This window comes from Budorcas taxicolor, chromosome 3 (genome assembly GCF_023091745.1).
Source record: "Budorcas taxicolor isolate Tak-1 chromosome 3, Takin1.1, whole genome shotgun sequence".
Taxonomy (NCBI): Eukaryota; Metazoa; Chordata; class Mammalia; order Artiodactyla; family Bovidae; genus Budorcas; species Budorcas taxicolor.
Genome location: NC_068912.1, coordinates 42,674,447 through 42,698,109, shown reverse-complemented (window position 1 = coordinate 42,698,109; position 23,663 = coordinate 42,674,447). Strand labels below are relative to the sequence as shown.

Below are 23,663 nucleotides of genomic sequence, written 5' to 3'. Positions count from 1 at the left end.
ATGTTGGCAATTTGATATCTGGTTCCTCTGCCTTTTCTGAATACAGCTTGAACGTGTGGAAGTTCACAGTTCACATATTGTTGAAGCCTGGCTTGGAGAATTTTTAGCATTACGTTGCTAGCCTGTAAGATGAGTGCTGTTTGCAGTAGTTTGAACATTCTTTGGCATTGCCTTTCTTTGGTACTGGAATGAAAACTGACCTTTTCCTGTCCTGTTGCCATTGCTGAGTTTCCCAACTTTGCTGGCATATTGAGTGCAGCACTTTCACAGCATCATCTTTTAGGATTTCAAATAGATCAACAGGAATTCCATCACCCCCACTAGCTTTGGTATGAGGCATTGTTTCCAAGCTATATTGTTAAGAAAACAAAATAGCATTTGATATGTAGCACCTGATATGTAAGAGTACAGCATAAGACAGGTTAAAAAGTAGCACTTTATCTTTTCCGTAAGGAAAGATGCATATATAATCTGCATGTTCACAGAACAAATTGAAAACAAATATAATAAATATAGTTACCTCTAGACTGAGGAAGGGATTAGAAATGAGACTTATATGTTTAATATACGTTTGGCTTTGGAATCATAGACATTTTTAGCCTTTAAAAAAGTAAATTTTAAAAGGTTGAAAGTACATTCAGTTTTTTCAACTCTTAATTTATACCTACCAAAAGAAAAAATATTACTCCCTTTTGATTATACATTTTCAGTGTTCATTGTTAATTCACATGTAATTACTTTGAAATTCTCCACCACTAGGTATAGCCTGCACTTAAGTTACTCTGTTCTCTTGCTTTATTTATTCTTTGAAAACATGATTTCTACTCCTACCTCATCAGCTAAATATTTTAAAGTAGTCAGCCTCCAGTGTAGCAGTGTAGCAATTAGAAATCTACTTTGAGATATTTAATAAAAAATATACTCCCACGGTGATATTTTAGGTTTAATTTGGATAAGCAAATAAGGGTACTTTTTCCTTTGCTTTTCATTTCCTATGTTAGGTTTGCTTCCCACAGACATCTGACTTTGAAAGTTATCATTGAGTATGGGCACAGAACAGAAAGTAGGTGTCAGGGTTTGCTTCTGTTCAAGTTTTGACTGTACCAGTCACCTCTCAGATGGCAGAAGACTTTCATATTTTTATTACTGTTCATCTTTTCCTGAGCTTTTAAATTTCTTTTTATGATCCAGGCCTTCAATTGACTTTAAAGGCTAGCTTCTCCTAATGACAGAGCTCTCCTTTAGGTAAAGGTGCCTTGGTAGCCCTAACAGAGCCACCTTGATGACTTAATTAGAAGAAGTCTTACTGAGCAGTTAAGAGTGTTTACTTCTGCACATAGCTGCCTGGGTTCAAATCCTGTTTCGACTTTTGTCGGTGTGACCTTGGGCAAGTCACGTAACCTCAGTTTTTAATCTTGAAAGTGGAAATGACAGTTACGTTTACCTCATAACTTGTTATATGTGGACTAAGTAAGTTAAGATATACTAAGTCTACACCAGACCTGCCTCTTGGCAGGCATTGTGTAAGTGTTAACTGCTTAACCTGGAAGTAGCTAGACACAGTTTAACTCAGATTACTAATAGCCTTATTGAACCTAGGTATTGATCAGCACCCTGATCAATTTTTCTCACTGATCTTAAGGCCTTTTTGTTTTGAGTTAAAACTTGTAATTGCTGAAGCCATTTAATGATAAGTTGGTTTTTATAGTATTAATATATAAATATTTCTTGCCGTCTCATCTGGTTTTTGAAATAAAGTCCTGTTTCTTCACCGTTTTTTAAATGGCAGATTTCCTTAAAGAGCTTCATCTCCTGCCTTTGTCCATGTTAGCGTAGCCACCGCTTTCAGTGGGTCACAGAGGCAGTAGAGAGGTGCCTCCAGTTCTCATTCGCTTTTAGATGCAAATGTTACCATATTTAATACGAATAATAAGATTTATTCCAGTCTTCTCTCAAAACTGTATCTTGTGGTGTTCTTTGCCCTCTTACTTCTATTCCATTGTCTCTCCCCATTTCCCTCCCTCTTGAGAGGATATTAGCATGACTTCTCATTCATTTTTCATACTTAATTGCACCTTGTGCTTCCTGGATACATATGTTATCACTTTTATTTTCTATTGATATTGTTAGTGTGATTTTAGTTTTTTATTCATGAGAATATTCTTTCTCAAGAGAATGAAAAGCCTTTATCTTAAGATAACAAGTTGGATGTTAAGAGTTGGGAATGCAGATTGCTCCTGCCTAAGTATAATTAATTCTTTGTCACCTGTACTTGAATAGAGGATAAGATACTTCTGCTTCTGTTTATTAGAGATTCTTTTGGGGGAATGATTCTTTTAAGGGCCTTATTACTGCTTTGTTATTTAGCTGTTATTGTGAAGTGTTGAAAGCCATATCAAACAAGGGTTGTTCGACATTTTAATAATCTTCCACTAGTGTTTGAAATTTTACAATAGACTGTACATTCAGCAGACATGTGCCCAGCACTTATTATGTTCCATGCACTGTACGTGGCACTGGGAATAAAAAGAGTACAACCTGGTCTCTGACCCCAGAGGACTCAGACTTCATGAGACACTGCAGTGTAGAGAAGAAAGCTTCAGTGTGGAGTTATTACCTCTAGTTCTGTTGCTTACCAATATGTAACAAAGAGCAAGTTGTCTTAATCTCTCTGAGATGGTTTTCACTTCTATAAAATGAGGGAGTTGGTCTAAATAAGCTCTTATGATCTTGTCTGTATCTCTTATTCCAACATTTTCGTAAAGCTACTTAAATTGTTGTGAGGATCAAATTGGAAAAAAATTTATTAAAGTACTTAAAGTACTTTATTAATAGTACTTAAAGAAACTATTAAGTTTTGTTTAAACAAAGACATTATTATCTGCTAATTTGACGTTATTTACAAATGCTTTTGGTCCAGAGACCAGATGCATTAAGTGTTATAACTAAGTTCCAGAACTTTAGAGAAAAGAGTGACTTTCTCATGATGTTGGCTCCAAGTTCTAGGGGTGTTTTAGGATATCATACTGTCTCTGTTATTGAGTAAAATAGGTATTCTGTAAATATGCACTGATTTAAACAATAGATTTCAGAAACTCAGTATAATTATAAGGTAAATCACAATCCCTGTGGTTTTAGGTTTTCTGTTCTGTATTAGGCTTATGAAATTCTGGGTTTATAGGTAATTGTTTTTTACAGTGGAATAATTGTATTTGTGCAAATATGACTGTATCTTTACAGCTTATCAACAGGATCACCATGCCTAAATGTAGAATACATTGCTTTCAGGGTCAATTTTCTTTGGCTTCTTTTGTCCACCAAACATTTTTGAGTATATGACATATGCTAGAAAATACTTCAGATTTATAGGCTCTTTTATAAAGTACAGCTGTGTTTATGTTTGTGGATTATAAAAACCACTGATAACATGCAGGAAGACTTAGTCCGTTAGCCAGTTCAAAAAAGTTGAATCAGTAATTATGTTTTAATTATTATTAATAGGTATTTGTTCTCAGATTTAAATGATGGTTTCAGCTCTCTGGAATTCTTTATTATTAAGGATTATGACTACTGCTAGTCTGATTGTTCTTCAAGTTTTCATAATGTATATCCTTTTCTTTGATTTATTTATAATTATTGCTAGACAATTTTATTTACTGTTGAAATGGTTAGACTTTCACTAAATGCTTTTGAAGTAAAATTTTCATTTGCAGAGTTACTGGCAATAAAGAGTAATAGCTAATTGTTGCTTATTTAATCTGTGATCATATACACTTTCATATTAATTGTAAATTTCTGATTATATGACTGTAAATTTGACTTAGCTTTTGAGGAATAAAAATATTAGCATGTTTTACTGGTAAACTCATGTACCTAATGAGTCATTCTTTTTAAATATGCTAGGAAAATGGTATTTCATTGTTAAAGCTAGAATTGAGTTAGTCAACCAGAAGTGAACCTCTAATTGTTTCCAGATGCCTACTTTTTGGGTTTGGATGCAGCTCTAAGTCTTAGCTCAGTCAGGAATTTGCTAAGTTTGTCTTTTTCCCCATATCCTTTCATTATGGCTAGATAGATCCATGCTAAAATCTGTTTTATGATTCCCTATTACACTAGTTAATCAGAAAAATATGGGCACAAACTCCTGAGCTAAACACAATTTTAAAAAACAAAAATAGAGTTTCTGCAGGTTTCTTTTACATTTTTATAACCTTTGAGATTATTATAGAAATTGACTTTGATTTTAAATTGCTTATCACCACACTTGATTTAGCAAGTACTTTTTTCTCCCCACCCCAGTTTCATGACCTAGCTATAGCTCCTACAGCTGAAATTCTTAACAATATTTTAATATTATTATTGGAGAAAATTAGCCTGATGTTTCCATGTGCCTTGGTGAAATGCTTGCTGCTCTTGAATGTAGACATTTTATTAAAATTCTACCTAAGTAGACAACCATTTGAAATTTTATAGTGTAGCAGAGTCAGTAAAAACCTCATTGGTCTCTCTATATATTATTGTCTTATATCAGTTATAGCTTTCATTTAATTATTTTAAAATAGATGCTGGCTTCTAATATTAATTTTATTAAAATATTTCTCTGCATTATGGTTTTTGAATTGTGTTAAAATGGGGGATCTCTAAATTCTGTTAATTCTAATATTGTGTTGTCTATGATCATGGAGCTTTACCAGTTCCAGAATCCTCAAACTAAGGGCCACATATGAAAGTAAATTTTAGGAGAAAAAGAGAAGTACTAGTTGTTGTTCATTGTTGTTGTTTTTACAAAGAGAGTAGCAGACTTTGAGAGGCAACACCATGGATGATACACATAAACATTTGAACAAAGATTTGGATAAATTTGTAGATGGTTGTTCGTGGTGACATTCAGTTCAGTTCGGTCGCTCAGTCATGTCCAACTCTTTGCAACCCCATGGACTGCAGCACGCCAGGTCTCCCTGTCCATCACCAACTCCTGGAGTTCACCTAAACTCATGTCCATCGAGTCAGTGATGCCACCCAGCCATCTGATCCTCTGTCGTCCCCTTCTCCTGCCCCCAATCCCTCCCAGCATCAGTCTTTTCCAATGAGTCAGTTCTTTGTGTCAGGTGTCCAAAGTATTGGAGTTTCAGCTTTAGTATCATTCCTTCCAAAGAACACCCAGGACTGATCTCCTTTAGAATGGACTGGTTGGATCTTCTTGCAGTCCAAGGGACTCTCAAGGGTCTTCTCCAACACCACAGTTCAAAAGCATCAGTTCTTCGGTGCTCAGCCTTCTTCATAGTCCAACTCTCACATCCATACATGACCACAGGAAAAACCATAGTCTTGACTACATGGACCTTTGTTGGCAAAGTAATGTCTCTGCTTTTGAATATGCTATCTAGGTTGGGCATAACTTTCCTTCCAAGGAGTAAGCATCTTTTAATTTCATGGCTGCAGTCACCATCTGCAGTGATTTTGGAGCCCCCCAAAATAAAGTCTGTCACTGTTTCCCCATGTATTTGGTGACTTATTAGGAGACTGTATTAAAGAAATGTGTTTACTGTTTTAAAAGTGATTTCCTTAAGGATTAATCTAGATTGGACTTAACTCTCTTGTATTAATTGTGCTTTAGCTCTTTTGGGGGAAAGTTTTAAACTAGCTTTAGGTATACTAAAACAAAGATTTTAAAAGTTTTTTGCAAGATAATATTTTATTTAAGTAATATCACTGCTCATATTGCATGGCTTTTGTTACAGTGAAATCCATGTTCTCTTCTGTTCCTTTCTTCCTCACATTGTTTTGAAGGGCATCTATTTTTTAATTCGCTTTTGGCTGCTCCTGGTCTTTGTTGCCTTTGTGCAGGCTATCTCTAGCTGTGGTAGGCTTTCTCTGTAGTGGCTTCTCTTGCTGTGGAGCGCAGGCTCTAGGTGCATGGGCTTCAGTAGTTGTGGCACACAGGCTCAGTAGTTGTGGTGCATGGGCTTAGTTGCTCTGAAGCATGTGGAATCTTCCTGGATCAGGGGTCAAACCTATGTTCCCTGCATTGGCAGGCAGATCCTTATCCACTGCACCACCAGGAAAGTCGGAAAGATGTATTATTTATTTTTAAAGGTATGTTTAAGAGTAAGTTATCAACATACTAATTAAAAAACTGTTTGCCAGAAGTTCCTGGGAAATGAAAACGGATACAGGCTTTTAATCTACAGTTGTTTTGTATTCATGTGCATCTTTTTCCAAATGGTGGGTCAATCCAATAAATGTTTGTTGTGTAGTTTCCATTGATCTCTACAGGCTTTTTCAATACTGTTGAGTTCCTTTGAAGTAAGGCATTGTGAATTATTTATCTTTTTATTTCTGGTGCCTAGCACATGCCGGGCACATGGTAAATAAACAGTAAATGTTTGTAGACTTGAACTGTTCAAAATTGATTTTGGAGTCAGAAGACCTGTTATTATTGTAGCTCTCCCATTCACTAGCTTTAACCTTAAGCAAGTTGCTTTGGTGCACCAAGTCTCCATTTCCACAACTCTAGACTAAGATTCCATCTGATTCTAGAAGATCTGATACCAAGCAAAGCATGTAGTACTTATTGCTTATTTGTATTGATTGCATAATAAAATCTATTTGCAGACTTACCTAATTAGTAATGGATTAGATTGGTTTGCAAAGTATATCTCAGTTGATGATACTGGCATGTTGTTGCTTTTTAGTATACAAAGGCAACTTATATTTCATTTCCAAATATATTCTCTCTCTAGTATTCCTTGTACTTTGACCATTTTTTTCTTACTGAATGAAAAGAAAGATGGAAGAAATTACCTAGAAATTTAATCTATTCCCTTATTTTATAGATGAGAAAACGGATGTTTTGGAAGGTTATACTATTTGTCTAAAGCTGTTTAATGGCAGAGTTAGAACCTAGGTTGTATGATTTACACTTGAGTGATTTTTCCACATCAGGTATCTCCAGGCATTATTAGCAGTTTCTTGAGATAAAGATTGAAGAAGAAATGATCAAAATAGCTAAATTTATGGGCACGTGAAAAAAATACTTTTTTCTTATTCTCAAACAGTTATTCTGGGGGAACTACTTTAATGCCTCATTTCTTGAGAAGTACAATAAGGAAAGTAGGAAAACAAAAATTGTTAAAGTTAGATGTATAAAAGCATTTAGTTATGGATCCTTTATTTTTCCTGAGAAATGAGGATGGAGAGAGGAAAGAAGAATGTCATAATTGAATTATGCCTTGTTATTCTACTATGAGGTTTTTCTTTGCCGTTTTGTAATTCCAGGGAACCTTCACCTTTTTAATAACAGCACAGTGGATAGCAACAGACATTACTGTTCAGGTTGAATGAAGGGATAACCACTGTTCTTTCACTGTCAAAATCCTTAACCCCAATTCTAGTTGCTTTCCACCATTTTTCCTTCAGCCTTACTCTAGATATCACAGATTTTTTGTAAGAGCACAGAGAAGAACTTCATAGAGTTTGGAGGACAGTTTGGGATCAGGGAATATCCCCTACAAGGGGTGACACTTGAGATTTTAAAGAAGGACTAGAAGCCAGATTAAAGGACAGTTTAGGGACATCTAGAGAGGTTACAGCATGCGACAGCGTGAAAGGAAGAAACAGCAGAAAGTGAAGTACAAGCAGGTTTATGTTTTAGAGAGCTTAAAATGTGAAGCAGGAATGATAGGAGGTGAAGCCAGAGTTTACATTTAATTCCCCAGGCAGTTCAGTCGCTCAGTCGTGTCCGACTCTTTGCAACCCCGTGGACTGCAGCACACCAGTCAGTAGAGAGCTGCTAATGGATTTTCCTTTTTTTTTTTTTTTTTTTGAGGGAAGTATAGAGTCAGATTCTGATTTCAGTTAGATTAGCCTAATAGCTTGATACAGAATGGTTCTGTTAGTTATCCTTGGTAAGATAACAACTTACACAAAAAGAGCATAGCTAAAATGACACACATTATTATCTTTGCCTTGGTTCAGGAACTTGAGCATGGCTAACTGGGCTCTCTGTCTCAGGCTCCCTCAAGCGGTGACAGTCAAGGTGTCAGCCAGGGCTGTAGTCATGCTAATGCTTGTCTGGGGGAGAATCTACTTCCAGTCTCACTGAAGTGGTTGTTGACAGTATTGAGTTTCTTTGGGGCTGTTGGACTGAGGGTCCCGTTTCCTCTCCAGAAGCATCTCTTAGTTCCCCTTGCCTTGGGCCTCTGCCTAGGGCAGCTCACAGTGTGGCAGCTTTGAACAAGCGAGAGAGCAAGAAGGAGGGTGGAAAAGATGGAAGCCAGAGTCTTTTACTTTAGAAGCATCACTTTTGCATACTTGATGCATTAGGAGCAAGTCACTGGATCCAGACCACTCTCAAGGGGAGGGGATGACACAAGAGCATGCACACTAGGGAGGCAGGGGTCTCTGGGATCCATCTTTGAAGCCGCCTGTCACAGTGAACTTAAGAAAATAAGACTAGAGGCAAAGGGACCACTTAGGAGGCTATTTGATAATCCAAGTGAAATGATATGGAGATTATTGTAGACGTAAGTAATAGAAAGAAGGAGGGTGGTGGAGACAAGAAATGCTTAGCAGGTTAAGTCATGAGAACTTGGTGATTTAGAGCATGAAGGTTTTAAGGGAGAAGAAGCAATTAAAGGTGGCATCTAATTGTTTTTGACTAGCAAATCACTATCTGACTGAAGAATATTTTCGCTGGAATGTGTCGTCAACTCCTGTCCATGTTGAGCTTTTATATGCATTACTGCCATTCTCGTCACACTTTTAGGTTTCTAAACTTGCCCTTGGTGTTGCTTTCCTGGACTCCAGCTTCCCAGTATCTCAATATCTCTCAGTGCCTGTTTAATTTTCCTATTTGTCTCTGTTCCTACTTTTACCCTCCTTACCCAGCTACTTCTCTCTGTACACAAAGTGTGGGAACAGTTTCTTAATTTCTTCTCTGAGGCCTTTCCTTTTTTAATCTAGATTCTAAAACATCTAATTGCTAGATACATTTATCTTTCATTTAACCAACAAGTATTGTAGGCCCACTTTGTGAACTGCACTTTACTGGGCCTCCTTGGGAATATAACAGCAAGACAAGCATTGTCCCTAATCCTCTAATCATTAATATCTTCTCTTTCCTTTCTATCTGTCAAAAATAACACTAATCTTTTTAGTTACCCACTTCACCTTCTACCTTCCTTAAAAGGTGTATGTTTTGTTTTGTTTTGTTTTGTTTTCTCTTTATCTCCTACAGCTATTGGATTTCTCGGGTTTCCTAAGCGGTTCAGTTGTAAAGAGCCCACCTGCCAATTCAGGAGACACAAGTTTGATCCCTGGGTCGGGAAGATCCCCTAGAGTAGGAAATGGCTACTGACTCCAGTATTCTTGCTTAAAGAATTCCATGGACTGAGGAGCCTGGAGGGCTACAGTCCATGGAGTTGCAAAAAGTTGGACAACATTGAGCATGCACACATACCTTTAGCTATAATCAGGAGGGGTTTTTCTCTAGAAACATTGAGATTCTATAAGTTTAAAACAAAGCACTGGCTTCAGCTATTAAGTGTAATGAAGCTATTCCTGACCTTGCCTTTCAATCAGCATCAAGCACTAGAGCAGTGAGTGTCTGCTCACTTCAGTAACTTACTGGACTCCCCCTAGAGGGCTTTCTAAAAATACTGATACTTCACCTTTGCCTCAGAGATTCTCATTCAGTATGTTAGGAATGAAAACAAACCACACTCTTAAGGTGAATTTGATGTGTCGCTAGTTTAGAAAACTGTTGCAGTAGAGTCACCTGTACCATTAACTGTTTTGTGTGCATTTAACCATCTAAATAGCCTAAAGCTATAATTTCCAAATACCAGTTACAGACTAATTACATCAATTCATACAGTCTTTAGGGCCCTGTCACTAGAGGTGCTGATTGTTCACTAGATATGTGGTAATATCCAGGCTTCTTTTTTTTTTTAATAATCAAAGAAGATTGATACATAATTGGATTGGAAAAACATTGAATGAATGAACCTAATATACTGTATTAATTTTTTTTTTGTATTTTCCTTTACAGAACTGTTCAGATAAATGCATATAGATGTTTGATAAGTGTTAAGGACCAGGCGGCCATGATATGCTTTATAGATTATCTTGGAAGATTCTAGCCATTTGAAGTCATATTTTAAATGGTAGTTAAATGACTGCTTGTGTTTAGATTTTTAGATGCTCCAGTACTATTCAGTAGTATAATATTAGTATTATACTAATATTTCATACACTGAAATATTTCATTTAACTCTTTTTTGATACCCTGATATATTTCATTTAAGTCTTCTACTTTTTACCTTAAATAATAACTTTTTTGTCCCATGAAAAATTTGGAACAGTGACTGGATTCTTTTTCCTCATATTATTCTGATAAATCTTTGTTATATTCTGCTGTCAGGAGGGATATTATTACTTTCTTGCAGGATGGGGTGATCAGAATGTGGCTCTAATAAGTTTGTTGTCTTCCTTTTCTATAGTGTTATTCCTCTCTTAAGAGAGTCTGTTGGAATATTAATGCAGAGAACTCCTCCACTTTTGGAAAATACTTTACCTCAGTGCTATCAGAGGGTAAGTTTCAGTGCTTCCAAACCATTGGGTTTTAGTTGTTTCCAAATTGTTGGGGGTTTCAACTTTTATAAATATGGGTAGCATGTGTGTATAATTTAGTATTTCTTCCAAGATTAAAAGCTGACCATGAAAGCCACTTAAACCAGAATAAAATCATTGGAAAATATTGAGCTTCACTAAAGAAATGTGGTAGAAATTGTCCTCATCTAGTCTAGAAATCCAGCAGCTCTTTTAAAATATGAATATGAATAGCAGATGGTATAAGCATTTCTTCAACATATATTTTGTGAGCCCCCCATCTTTTATGCCATATATTCTTCTAAGGTCCTAGGGGTGTAATGGTAAACAGGATAGACAGGGTCTATCAAAGTATTTATGGTCTGGTGGGGAAACGCAGGCACTAAACAAGAAATAAATAAGGAAATACCAGTGATGATTACTATAATAGAAATGAAACAAAGTGAGGTGGTAGACATGGATGGCTACATCAGATTTATTGAGGGTGTCATATTCAAGGAAGCTGAAATGTTGTTGATTAGAAGGAGCCAGACATGAAAATCTTGGAGAAGAGTGTTCCAAGCAAAGGAAAATGCTAATGCAGTAAGTTCTATGGCTGGAATTAATTTAGTGTATTTGAAAAACAGTGAGGAAAAGCCATTGTGGCTGAAGCATAATAGATAAAGGGAAAAGTGGCTGGAAAGGCTGGAGAGAATGACAGGGGACAGATGATACAGAAGTGCTGGTCTTACTAAGAGGTTTAGATTTAATTCTGATTCTGTGGGGAGCATTAGAAAGCTTTTATGCTGGGAGAGTGTCACAGAACTTAAATATTAAAGCTTATTCTGCTTGCTATTAGAGAATAAACTAGGAAGAATGAAAGCAAAGGAAACCAATTAAGAAGCTATTATCATTTAATTTGAAAAGTTATGGCTTGGACTACAGTGGTAGCAGTGACAGTGGAGCTAAGTAGATATTCTGGATAAGTTTTGAGAGATAGATTATATTAGGAGAGGGGAGAAAAGGTGTTGAACTGCAACTAGCTAGATCCTAATACTATTTGTTGAGGTTGATGGGGGTGTAAGAGTGGAAAATCCTCCCATATCAAGAGTTCTGTTTTGGATATGTTAAGACTGAAATGCCTACTATACTTGCAAGCGAAATGTCACTGAAGTGCTTGGATGTGCAAATCTGGAATTTTAGGGACTGATTAGAACTAGGAGGAGTTTTGATTCATCAACATATAAATAGCCTTTAAAACATTAGGATTGTATGAGATTGCCATGGAAGGATTCCGCTCTATTCTTTAGCTCAAGTTTCAACTCTCAAGATTTAGAGCATAGATAGAAAGGGAGCTGGAAAACCCAGAAGTTGAAGAAGGAGGAAGTAATCAACTGTGCCAAATATTTCTGTGAGGCAATTCTAATAGAAACAAAGAAGTGACCATTGACTGGCATCATGAATGGCATTAATGGCCTTGATAAAAACATTTTCAGTAGACTTTGTGCAAGCTTGATATAGTAGATTAGGGTGGAAATGAATGGGGGAAGTAGAGATAGTGGTTACAGTCACTTCTTTTAAGAAGTGTTGTTAAAGGGAGTAGAGAAATGAGCTGAAAGCTTGGCTATGGATATAGTAAGAAGGGGAAGAGAATTTGTTAAAACAGCATCCCATAGAACATTCCCCAGTAATGGAGGTATTCAGTAATTACCTTGTCCAGTATGGAAGTCACAAGGAACCTGTGGCTGCTGAGCATTTGAAGCTTAAGGATTTTGAGCTAGTGCAGCTAGTTTTCTGATTTCATTACATTTTCATGCATTTTAGCCACGTGTGTCGAGTGACTTCTGTATTGCACAGTGCAGCTTGGGAGCATGTGTGTTGCTAATGGGAACATGCCATCTGAGAGGAAGAAATTGATGATATGGTAGTGAAGCAGATTAATTTAATGAAGGAATGAAGTTCTTGAGAAGGTGAGAAGGGATAGGATCCAAAGAGTTATGGAGGAATTAATTGTAGCTAGGAGCCAGGGGTACTGTATCCCACAAGGGAAGACAGAGAATGCTGAAATAGATGAGGGTTGACTGGTAGATTTGGTGAGTCAGAAGAGCTTTTCTGTGTGGCTCTATTTTCTCTTTGACTTACAGGGCAGTGTAATCATACAGAGAAATGAGAAGACGAGAGGAAAAAAGAGAAAGTGTAGAATAGTTCTTTCTGACATAGGGAAAGTGAAATGCTGCCCGTTTGACTTTTGTGGTTTTATGATTTTAAGGGAGGACCAGTCAGCATAATTGTGGAAGAGAAAGGGACAATTTAGTGAATGCCTACTCTAAGCTGGCCCCTATACTAAGTGATGTACATATATTGTTTCTGTTCTTCAAATTAACCATACAGGCTAAGTTTCCTATTCCTTTCCTTAGGAAAATTGAGTAAAATTGAGGCTCAGAAGATTTAAATAACTCAAAGATCACAGATGGTAGCGGCTGAATCAGGATTCTAATCCATATAATTCTGGCTTTAGAAGCTCCTGCTCTTTTTGTTACACCACACTGTCAGAACAAGGAGAGCAACATAGACTTTCATCTGTAACTACACTTTCTGCACATTTTTAATTTGAGGAAAGTTAATGCCAATTTCTGTAAGAGTCATTCCTTAACTTAGGCTTTAGAATAACTTGCAAGAATGTACTTATACTGCTATTTCTATGGAGGTAGGAGAAATCTCTTCAGTCAGCATGTTGTTTCACTAGCATTGGTGTTTCACTACACCATTCGTGGGAGAAGGTAATGGCACCCCACTCCAGTATTCTTGCCTGGAAAATCCCATGGGTGGAGGAGCCTGGTAGGCTGCAGTCCATGGGGTCGCGAAGAGTCGGGCACAACTGAGCGACTTCACTTTTCACTTTCATGCATTGGGGAAGGAAATGGCAACCTACTCCAGTGTTCTTGCCTGGAGAATCCCGGGGATGGCGGAGCCTGGTGGGCTGCCATCTATGGGGTCACACAGAGTTGGACATGACTGAAGCAACTTAGCAGCAGCAGCAGCACACCATTCGTGAGGATACTCTTTAGAAAAATGTAGAGGATATCAACTTCAAACTGCTCTGTCATCAGAGTCCTGAAAGAGGAAGAGAAAGTCCACCTTGCCCTGTTTCCCCAGTAAAAGCAGTTTTGTTTTTTCTTAAATGAGCACAGTAGGTATTGTCTCAATTTCCCACCAGGAGTCTTGGAGCTGAAAGAAGGTAATCCTATATGCATCAGATTCTGATAAAAATAAATATTTTGATAAAAAGTTCAACCTTTTCGTAGTTAACATCTCAAATAGATTACCTAAGAATCAGAGAATCTCAGAATTTGAAAAGATCTTATTATTCCCTTGGTCCAGACTTCTGTCTGTTGCAAGAATCTCCTCTGCAACATTTAGTTGGTCATCCAGCTTCTTGACCATTTCCAGGAACCAGTGGTTAATCTCTTCACAGAGTAACCTCTTTCTCTTTAAAGTTGATCTAATTGTTATAAAGATCTTTTTACATTGAGCCTCTTTTAATTTCTGTGTTCTGATCTTAGTTCATCTCTTCCAGATCTACTATCTACAGAGATACTGAACAATAGCAATAGTTTGGGCATCTTTGTAAAGATTTTCCTGATCTTCAATGGAATACATCTGATGTTTTTTTCCATAAGTGTTTTCTATACATTTTTGGTAGATAGCTTTTAGTAAGTTAAGGAAGTGTCCTTCTAAGCATAAATAGGGGTTGAATTTTATTAAGTAATTGCAATTCTTTTATTAAAATGATTGTGTGATTTTTCTCGTTTGCTTCATTAATTGAAGAATAACAGTAATAGAATTTCTGATGTTTATTGTTTCCCTCTTGGGATAAACCTAACTTAGTCATGATACGTTGTTTTTTTAATATACTGTTGGATTTAGCTTACTTAATTCATAAGAGAATTCAGCTTATATGTTACTGTCTTTATCTGGTTGGGGATCAAGATTATTTTTCCTTAAATGAGGTAGCGCCTCTTTTTTATTTTCTGGCAAAACTAAGAGGTTAAGTTACTTGAAAGTTTTCCCTCTGGGACTTGACAGGGCTGAGGAGGCTTTATGAAAGAGAACTTTTATTACCTTTTCAATTTTTAATGGTCCTTTCATATTTTCTGGGTTTTTTTTCTTATATTACAGGATTTTCTGTATCTTCTGAAATAATTTCCCAAAATTTATTCATTTTTGTCTAGTTTCTTAAAATTGTGTTTTTTGTTGTTTTTCTGATTTTATTATTTATTTTTTTCCAGGTTTAGTGAGCTAAAATTGATAAATTAAAATTATATATATTTAAAGTGTACAATTTGATGTTTTGATATACATGTACACTGTGAAATGATCACCACAAAAATTGAGAACACTTCACAAATTTGCATGTCATTCTTGGACGAGGGCCAAGTTAATCTCTGTATCATTCTAATTTTAGTATATGTGCTGCCAAAGCAAACACCAAAATTGAGTGTTTATTCATTTTATATACATACATATACTGTTTACTGAGCACTTACTTGCAGGCCAGGCTTAGATGCTTATAGTTTTAGGTGTTCAGGATACAAACATGAAACTCAAAAATAAATCCCTGCTCTTATTGAGCTTGAGTTCTGTCAGAGTAGACAGGCAATAAACAATATAAATAACATAAGTAATGTGGCGTGTGTCACTAGCTGCTGAAAAGTAAAACAAAGCAGAGAAATGTAAAAATGAAAACGTTGTTTTATCTGGGATAACAGTAGAAAGGCTTCCTGAGAAGTTGGCGTTTGAGTAAAGGCCCACATAAAGTAGACCAGTCATTACTGTGAAAGGAAGGACACTCCAAGCAAAGGGGATGCTGCAAACCCTGAGACAGGAGTGTTTCAGACTCTTCACAGAGTGGTGAGAATGCTGCTATAGCTGGGGAAGAGGAAGCAAGCGGGGGAGGAGGAGGAGGAGATCATCTCATGAATGTGGTACATGACAAGCGGCCACATCACATGGGTCCCTGTGAGTTATTGTGGAAGCATTGGTTTTGATTCAGAGTAAGATGGGAATCTACTGAGGATTTTGAGCAGAATGAAAGCATCTGACTTAAAGCAACAGAATCTCACTTGGGCTCCTATTTTGAGACTAGATGAAGAGGTGCAAGGCTAGCAATACGGAGACCGCTTAATCAAACTAGAGTGGCTTTAACTGGACTGATAGCAGTAGAGATGGTGAGAAGTGTAGGATTCTACTTGGTTGTGATATATTGTATACTTGTATGTTGATGCATTCATATAGTATTCCCTTTTATGGTTATTTAAATTGATTATTGGTAGTTTTCCTTTTTCATTTTGTACTTTGTTTAATTACATATTTATTTACTTTTTTAACTCCATCAGAGTTTGTCTTGTCACTGGTTCTCAACCTCAGGGTGAGGAACACTTACGGAGCCACTGGAAAGACTTAGAGCCATCCCTCCCGTTTTTGGTTGTCACATGAGCTGGGGAAGGGTATATGTTGGCATTTAGTTTCCTGGGTCCTGGGAGTGCAAAGATCCTGTAGTTTCTGACAGTTGTACACAATGAAGACTCATCCTGTCTAAAATATGCCCCCACTGTGTATCAACACTGACTCTCTAGCTCACTGATTTTTTCAAAGAAGTAGTGTTTTGACATTGAGAATTCCATCATTTCCACATTTCTGCTTCCCATCCTTTATTTCTTTCCTTTTTATTTCTTAAGTTGACTTTGTTGTTCTTTTCCTAATTTCTTAGCTCTTTTGTATTTATGTTTATCCTCTGATCGATGTATGGTTGACTCTTGAACAGCACAGGTTTGAACTGCACGTTCTACTTATACATGGAATCTTTTTTTTTTTCAGTAGTAAATACCATGGTACTACATGATCCATGGTTGGTTGCATCCTCAGATTTTTGACTGAGAGGCAGGCTGGCGTCCCTTCCCCTGCACTGTTCTCCAGTCAGCTGTATTTGAAAATGTAAATTTCCCCTAGGCACTCTCTCATCTATGCCCTACAAATTTTGATATGTGTTCATTTATATTTCCTGAACACCTGTCATAGTACCAGCACATAGTAAGTACTCAATAGGTATTTTAATCAGTTCGAACCCACCCCACCAGCCCACGTTTTTCCTTAGAGGGTAGAATCCATGTTTACTGATGTGTTGTGTAATGATTTAAGGTGCATCCACTTATATTTGATGTCATGTTAATATCTGCTCTTCATATTTTAGGTGCAGCAGTTGCAAGGAGTTTACAGTTTACAAGAACAGCATTTCTGGACCTTATGTTCTGATGTTTATGTTGGGACCTTGAAATTAGTAGTAGCACCTGATGCTGATGCCAGGTGGATTTTAAGCCAAACGCATAACATTTTTACTCAGGTATGATATTTTTACTAACCTCTTTTAAGGGTCTAAGAATTTATTGTATCTACTAGTTTTAAAAATATTTACTATTTAACATATTAAGTATATATATTCTATACTGTGGGGTACATATAAAAGATTTTTTCAATCACAGAGTCAAATTTGGGAGATCCTTGCTTTAGTGAATACTCTTAATGAAGATAGTCCTGTTTATTCATCATTGAGCTGATTTGAGCTCCTTTATGAAAAAGTAGATTCTCCCTTACTGTATACTCCTTATAAGACATGTTAAATGCTATTTGAAGCTAGGAATTCTAAGATAGTATTTGGAATAAGAATAATGCCTGGTCAGTCGCTTTAACTTAGAGCAAACTCTCTTAACATTTTTGTTGATAGCAAAGCCACCACTCCTTCTTTGTGATTTAATGACTTAAGATGCTCTTGAGTTTTTCTTAATTCTATATATGGAATCATGAATTAGTCAGTTCATGGCTGCAACCAAATTATATCAGGTAATGTTTATGCCATCATGAGTTGACATAGTAACTGATAAACTAAAAGTGATTACTAGGTTATTCTGAACCTACTGGAAAATAAGTACATCATGTCAAGAATATCTGAGGAGAGAGAGACCACAGATTTTTTTTTTGGAGGAGGAGTCTGGTTTGCTGGAAATATTTGTCAGAAAATGTAGATGTTGACACTGCTGCCAAATTTATCTAACACATAACCTAATGTGGAAACTGATTCCACTGATGCCATAAAAATCTGTGCTTAAAAACTGACCCAAACCTCCTGATGTGATGCAGTGGGAAGTATACATGGCCTGTGTGGTACTCTTGTCAGAAACGGTTAATGTAAATCCAGTCACTAGTAAACAACCAGACAAACCTAGCTTGAGGCCTGTCACCCTGCATTCTTAAAAAGTGTCATGAAAGGAATAAAAGGAATTATAGGGGCTTTTTCTAAATTAGAGGGGACTTCACAATTAAAGTGAAGACTTTAAAGTGGAGAAGGAAATGGCAATCCACTCTAGCACTCCTGCCTGGAAAATCCCATGGATGGAGGAGCCTGATAGGCTACAGTCCATGGGGTTGCAAAGAGTCGGACACGACTGAGTGACCTCACTTTCACTCACTTTCACAATTAAATGCAGTGTGTGGTGCCTGATTGGACCTTAAACTGGGGAGAAACATCACAAAGGAAACTGCTGGATAATCAGGAAATTGAAATATAAATACATAATAGCTCACATAATTGTGTAGGTGTTAAATTTCTTGGGTATGATATGGTATTGTGGCTCTAGAAGAATACTCATGTTCTTAGGAGATACATGCCAAAGGCTTTAGTGGCAGAGCATCAGGATGTCTAACTTTTCAGTGCTTCAGCAAAAGTGAAAAGGATTACAAATAAATACACATACAGAGAAAAAAGCAAATATGGCAAAACGTTCGTGATTGGTTTATATAAGTGATGGGTAGATAGGTATTTATTGTGCTCTTCTTTTGTCTTTAAGTCTTTTCAGAATAAAAAGTTAAAAAATAAAATTTCGGTGGCTCCTCATTACCACCAGCATAAAGCCCAGACTATCTAGCATGACCCAATTAACTTTTCAGCCTCTCTACTGCTATTATTCACTGCCTGTACATCATACTGCAGCCCCACTAGACTATCTACTTATCTGTATGAGACAAAAATCCTACTCTAATGTAAAGGTCCAATTCGATTGTTGCTTTCTCTCTAAAGCCTTAAAGACCCTCTAAGCCTCGTATACAAATGAGAGAAAGAGAGAGGGACAGATGGACAGTTTGAATTCAGTACCTTAGCATAAATTAAATGATTTCTCTTGTCTAATAAAAGAGAGATGTATGGTTATGTTCCTTTGGAATAATTAACGAAATGGTCTTATAACGTAGGCAACAGCAAGACTTATCTACTGCAAAACAATATACTAGTACCATTTATTTATCCTAGAGTTTTAAGAACCAAGTCTTTTCTTAGCAGATGCGGTAAGAAATCTATACTATTATGAGTTTCATAATGCAGCATGTAAAAACCTTCACAGTAAGTCAGAATCCTCACACCTCCTCCCTTTTTCAGAGGCAAAAAGGAGAGCGTGGCTAGCCTTCAGTAGCCTTCAACAACCTTGCTTTCCACTGCCATTTCTAGATCATGATTCTTTCCGTCAGTCTATTGATTTTCTCCTAGTTATACCATGTCCTTCCACCCTCACAGCATGGGCGTCTGTCCAGCTCTGGAATACCTCGTGCTGTCCTAAAACTTTGGCACTTAAATCACAGTTCTCCCTCTGAGAAAGGAGTGTGACTTACAGGTTTAGAGATGCACAAGCAGTGGTGTCTGTGCTAAGAAGTGCTGAAGTTGTAATTGAAGTATGTGGAGGGAGGTTCTTTTGGTAACCGTAGAAATCTTGGCTTTGAAAATGGCTGAAATTGAAAGTTTACTCAGCTGCTTCTTTGGTTTTGGAAGCTGTATTTTGGTTTTGAAAATTTGCAGCTCTAAAACATATTTAAGCCTTTTTATCAGCTAAGGTCAAACCAACTTGATTTCATTCCTTGCAGAGACCAGGGACTGTCTTAGATTGCAGTGAAAATGGTTCAACACATTTTTCCCAGTGGGGAGAGTAAAGTCACCCTACTCATAACTTTGATTCCACACATTTAATGATTGTAAGTTGATGTGTGATAGTTATTTTGGTTCTGAAATATGTGAAATTGAAGGGTTTTTTTTTTTTCCTTTTCTGCTTATGCCCTCATCACGCATATTCATTATGCTATGAGTATATCCTAGGGCTTACAGTAACATTTTCAATTCGTGAATTGAAATTTAAGTTTTTTTACATTTTTAAAAAATTTAAATTATATCTTAATCATAGATTTTACTTAGCTTCAGTTTTTAGAAAAAAGTTACACTAATGCTTTAAGTACTTTTCTTGTAGAAAGACTTTAAATATTGGTGGCCTTAGTTCCAAAAGACCAAAAGAAGAATTTTCTCAATACCTGGCACTTCTATAATACTTTAATGTATTTTTCTTAGAGCTGATCTTAAATTGATTAAAAAAAATTTTTTTTAGGTTGTTCTTGTTAAAATTTGTATGGAGATAACTTTGAGGTTAACATTAAATTTGAGAACTATGGCTTTTTGTTTTGTTTATAAATCTATAAGCTTTGTGACTCTTTGGAACTGTGCATTAAGCATGTATTTTTATTCTCATTTTCCATAGTTATCATTTAATCATGAATGCTTACGGCAACTGGGTTGCTGTCACAAATGTAGAATAACACAAGAGAATTGGTAGAAGTCTCTTCAGTACTTATATTTCTTTGGGATTATTAGTTAAGTGATAATCCCGTTTTAAACTACAAGGCTTTTGTTAACATTGAAAAAGTCCATTCTCCTCACTGCATGCACTAACTTTTTAAAAATGATGTATTTTTTGGGAATTGATGAACTAGAAAACATTATTTACATTTAGTATTTGAACAGGATGTGGACTTGGGAAACTGGATGAGGAAGGCAGTTTATCGTTTTATGTTTCTTGTTTTGAACTGGCTGATATCATCTGTTAATTTTTCAGACACACTTTTGTTTAGAAATAATGTTAGAAGAAAAATCTAGAATATGCTTGGGCTCATAACCCTTCTCAGCTCCACAAAGCAGAAAAGATGATTTAACTTAATGCATGTTATTTACTCTTCAATAGAACCTCTATTTTGGTATTTTCCATTTTTTCTTCTCTTCTGGCCTGTTTCTGCCTGTTAAGTCCTAACTCCTCAGCTTCCTGCTTCAGCCTTCTATGCTCTAGTCTCTAGGCTCAAAAGAGAAGTTAACACTGACACCCAGAAGGAAGCTGAAGAGCCTCCTCACTAGCCCAGTTGAGAGTTCCCCAAGATTCAGAATCTCCTGCCTCCACCACTCTCCTGCATGCATAACCCCTTCAGTGTTTCTGACAGCAGACCTCACCCCACCTTGTTGTGTCTCCTGGGAGGGGAGAGCAGAAAGGAGGAAAAAGCTATCCAGCCTTCCAGGTGGCCAGCTGTGTTTCCACCCTTTGCTGTTTGTGGGGGGGGTGGTTATCTTTTGTAAGTATTGGTTGTTTTTCATTAATCCACAGGGTTTAAATGCTCATTTGTTGATGGTGGTGGAAATAACAACAGCATCAGCAGCTAGCCTTATTGAGAGCCCTCCACATGCCAAGCACTGTGATGGGTACCTAATGTATTAGTCTATCCTTACAAGACAGGTGGGGTATTTATTAGCCCCAGTTTATAGAAAAAGGAGTCCAGACCCACGTGATTGTTCATGACTTGTAATTTCATCGTATTCAGTCACTATTTCATGAATTCTTAGATGATTTTGTTTTCACATGAAAGACTAAGGCAGTTTTTTAAAAATTCATTTTTATAGGGTAAAGATTAATATAATACATTCAGTCAAAAACTAAAGTAGAAAGTTTCTGTAGTTTTTGAGAATTGAGAGAGAAGTACAAACAATCAGTAATCTTCTATAGCCATAGTCTTGTTTATTTTTCTAAATTTTTATTGCTGATTTATTTTCCTTGCCACAGCAATGAATATTTATGGCAAATATTCTAAGTCTATGACATCACATTAACAGTTATTTTCTTAGAAGCATAGGTGTCAAAAATAACTGTCTTTCCCATTTTAAAAAGTTTTAACTGATTTTTTTTATGGTTTGTACATGATTCTCAGGATATTAGATACAAGTATTCTATGGTTTTCACTTTTTTGAAGGACAACCCTCAGCAGGCCTCTGAGTGCTAATGTCAATAGTAGAATATTTAAGGGAACCAAGCACCGTTTTGATCTGGAGTATTTGTCATGAGAATAAACTGTATAGGAAACCTAGTTTGCGTTCAGAAAGTAGGTGACATACTATAGGAGTCTTTGAAAATTTCGCTTTTCTCTCTACTTTGAAGGAAATTGAGAAAGGAAAATGGGAACCTGGAAGACTTAAAGCTGTGCCCATCCAGCCAGATGGATGAAACACATCACTTTTCCTGTTAGACACAGCTTTTGTATGAAGCAGTGGTCCCTCAGGGGAAAAATACCAGCTTGAGTAATTAACTCATAATTATGCAAAGATCAATTTACCTAGCCTCTTTGTTTTTCTCCCCCCCTTTTTTTTATTGCCTTGGGCTACCTCATTTCTTATTACCATCTTCACTGTATTTGGGCCAGGATTTAGGAAAGTGGCAGAGATAATAATGGGAGACCAACTTATTTTGTCCATTGAACTTTCATTAACAAGTTTGTTGAAAAGAAATTAAGCCAGTTTATTTGGGCAATAAAAAGTTAGACACAACTTGACCACTGATAAACAACTTGAGCTTGATATACAAGAAATTTGCAAAAGGGTTTCCTAAGTATAGTTATTTTGGGTCCATGTGGGTTGAGTAAATCAAATATAATCAATCATAAGTTTTTTATAGCATGTAGAATCATTCTCATATATTCACACATGATTCTTACAATAGTGCCTGTTACGTAATAAGGATTTATTAAATGTCAAATACTGGATGAATATACAACAGTTTTGTGAGATAGGTAGGATTGATATTTATCCACAATTCTAAAATTAGAAAATCTGAGATTCTGTTTCAGTTTTTAGCTTAAAATCATAAGATATTAAGTTCTATCTTTTTTCTGCCACAGACCTCTTTAAGGTACATGCTATTAAATGCATTTTCAGAGAACTTTAACTTTACGACAGTAAGGATTTTTTTTTTTTCCTTTTTAATGAGACAAAAAAGCTAACATGTTTTCTGTGCTAGAAAGGCACTAGGGTCTTATCGGGCTTTTTATTTCATTAGAGCAGCTCCTGCCTCTTTGGGCATTCATAGTGTTGGGCAGAGCCCTCCAGCTTGAATGCTTAGAGGGAAAGAAAGCCATGCTGGAAGCAATGCTTTGAGGAGCCCAGAAATTCCTATGAAAAGCTAGTATTATTATTGTATCCCCCCACTCTGGATTTTCCTTTCTTTTAAATGTTCTAATTTACTTTTCATTCTGTGTTACTGACAGAGTGCTTATTGTAACTGATGGTATGCTTAAATGTTTTTCAAGTTGTTTATTTGAAAGAAGGAAATTAGTAGAATTTCAGTTCATCCAACAAATGTTTGTTAATCACTTACTGTGTGATGGGCACTACTTGAGGTTCTGGGAGTCAGCAGTGAAAAAATAGACAATCTTATTTCAGAGAGAGTCCATTATCAATGGAGAGTGATAATAAACAGTATCACAGCAAAGAAGTTTTATGATATATTAGAAAGTGAGAAGTGTTCAAGATAAGGAGAGCAGAGTAGGGAGACCAGAGGTGCTGAAGCATTTACCATTTCTTGCACCAAGCTTTTTTGTTTTGTTTTCTTTATGGATGGATAGATGTATAGATAGATGATATCTATCTCATCATCTCATCTGACATACTATATATACTTGATTATTTATCATCTCCCTCTCCTTCCTAGTTCCCAATAGCTTATAAACTCTTTGAACACAAGGTATTTTATACCTGTTTTGTTGGCTATTGTATTCCCAGGGGACAGAACAGTACCAGGAATCTAAGAGATGCACAAAACGTATTTGTTGGATGAATGAATTGACTGCATTTGGTATGGGGTGGTCAGGGCAAGCCTTACTGACATCTGAGTAGA

The 23,663-nt window shown here is 36.5% G+C and overlaps 1 protein-coding gene and 1 non-coding gene across 2 annotated transcripts in view; one reads left to right on the top strand and one right to left on the bottom strand.

The window, feature by feature from the left end:
- SLC30A7 (solute carrier family 30 member 7) overlaps positions 1–23,663 on the top strand; it is a 92,638-nt gene that overhangs the window by 67,322 nt on the left and 1,653 nt on the right. The window contains exons 9-10 of the mRNA XM_052637549.1: positions 10,503–10,593; positions 16,841–16,990. Of these exons, the coding sequence (XP_052493509.1) occupies positions 10,503–10,593; positions 16,841–16,990 (241 nt within the window). The remainder of the gene's footprint in view (positions 1–10,502; positions 10,594–16,840; positions 16,991–23,663) is intronic.
- LOC128045851 (U6 spliceosomal RNA) lies at positions 14,976–15,079 on the bottom strand. Its single transcript, XR_008199185.1, has one exon. It is a non-coding gene; the product is annotated as a U6 spliceosomal RNA (small nuclear RNA).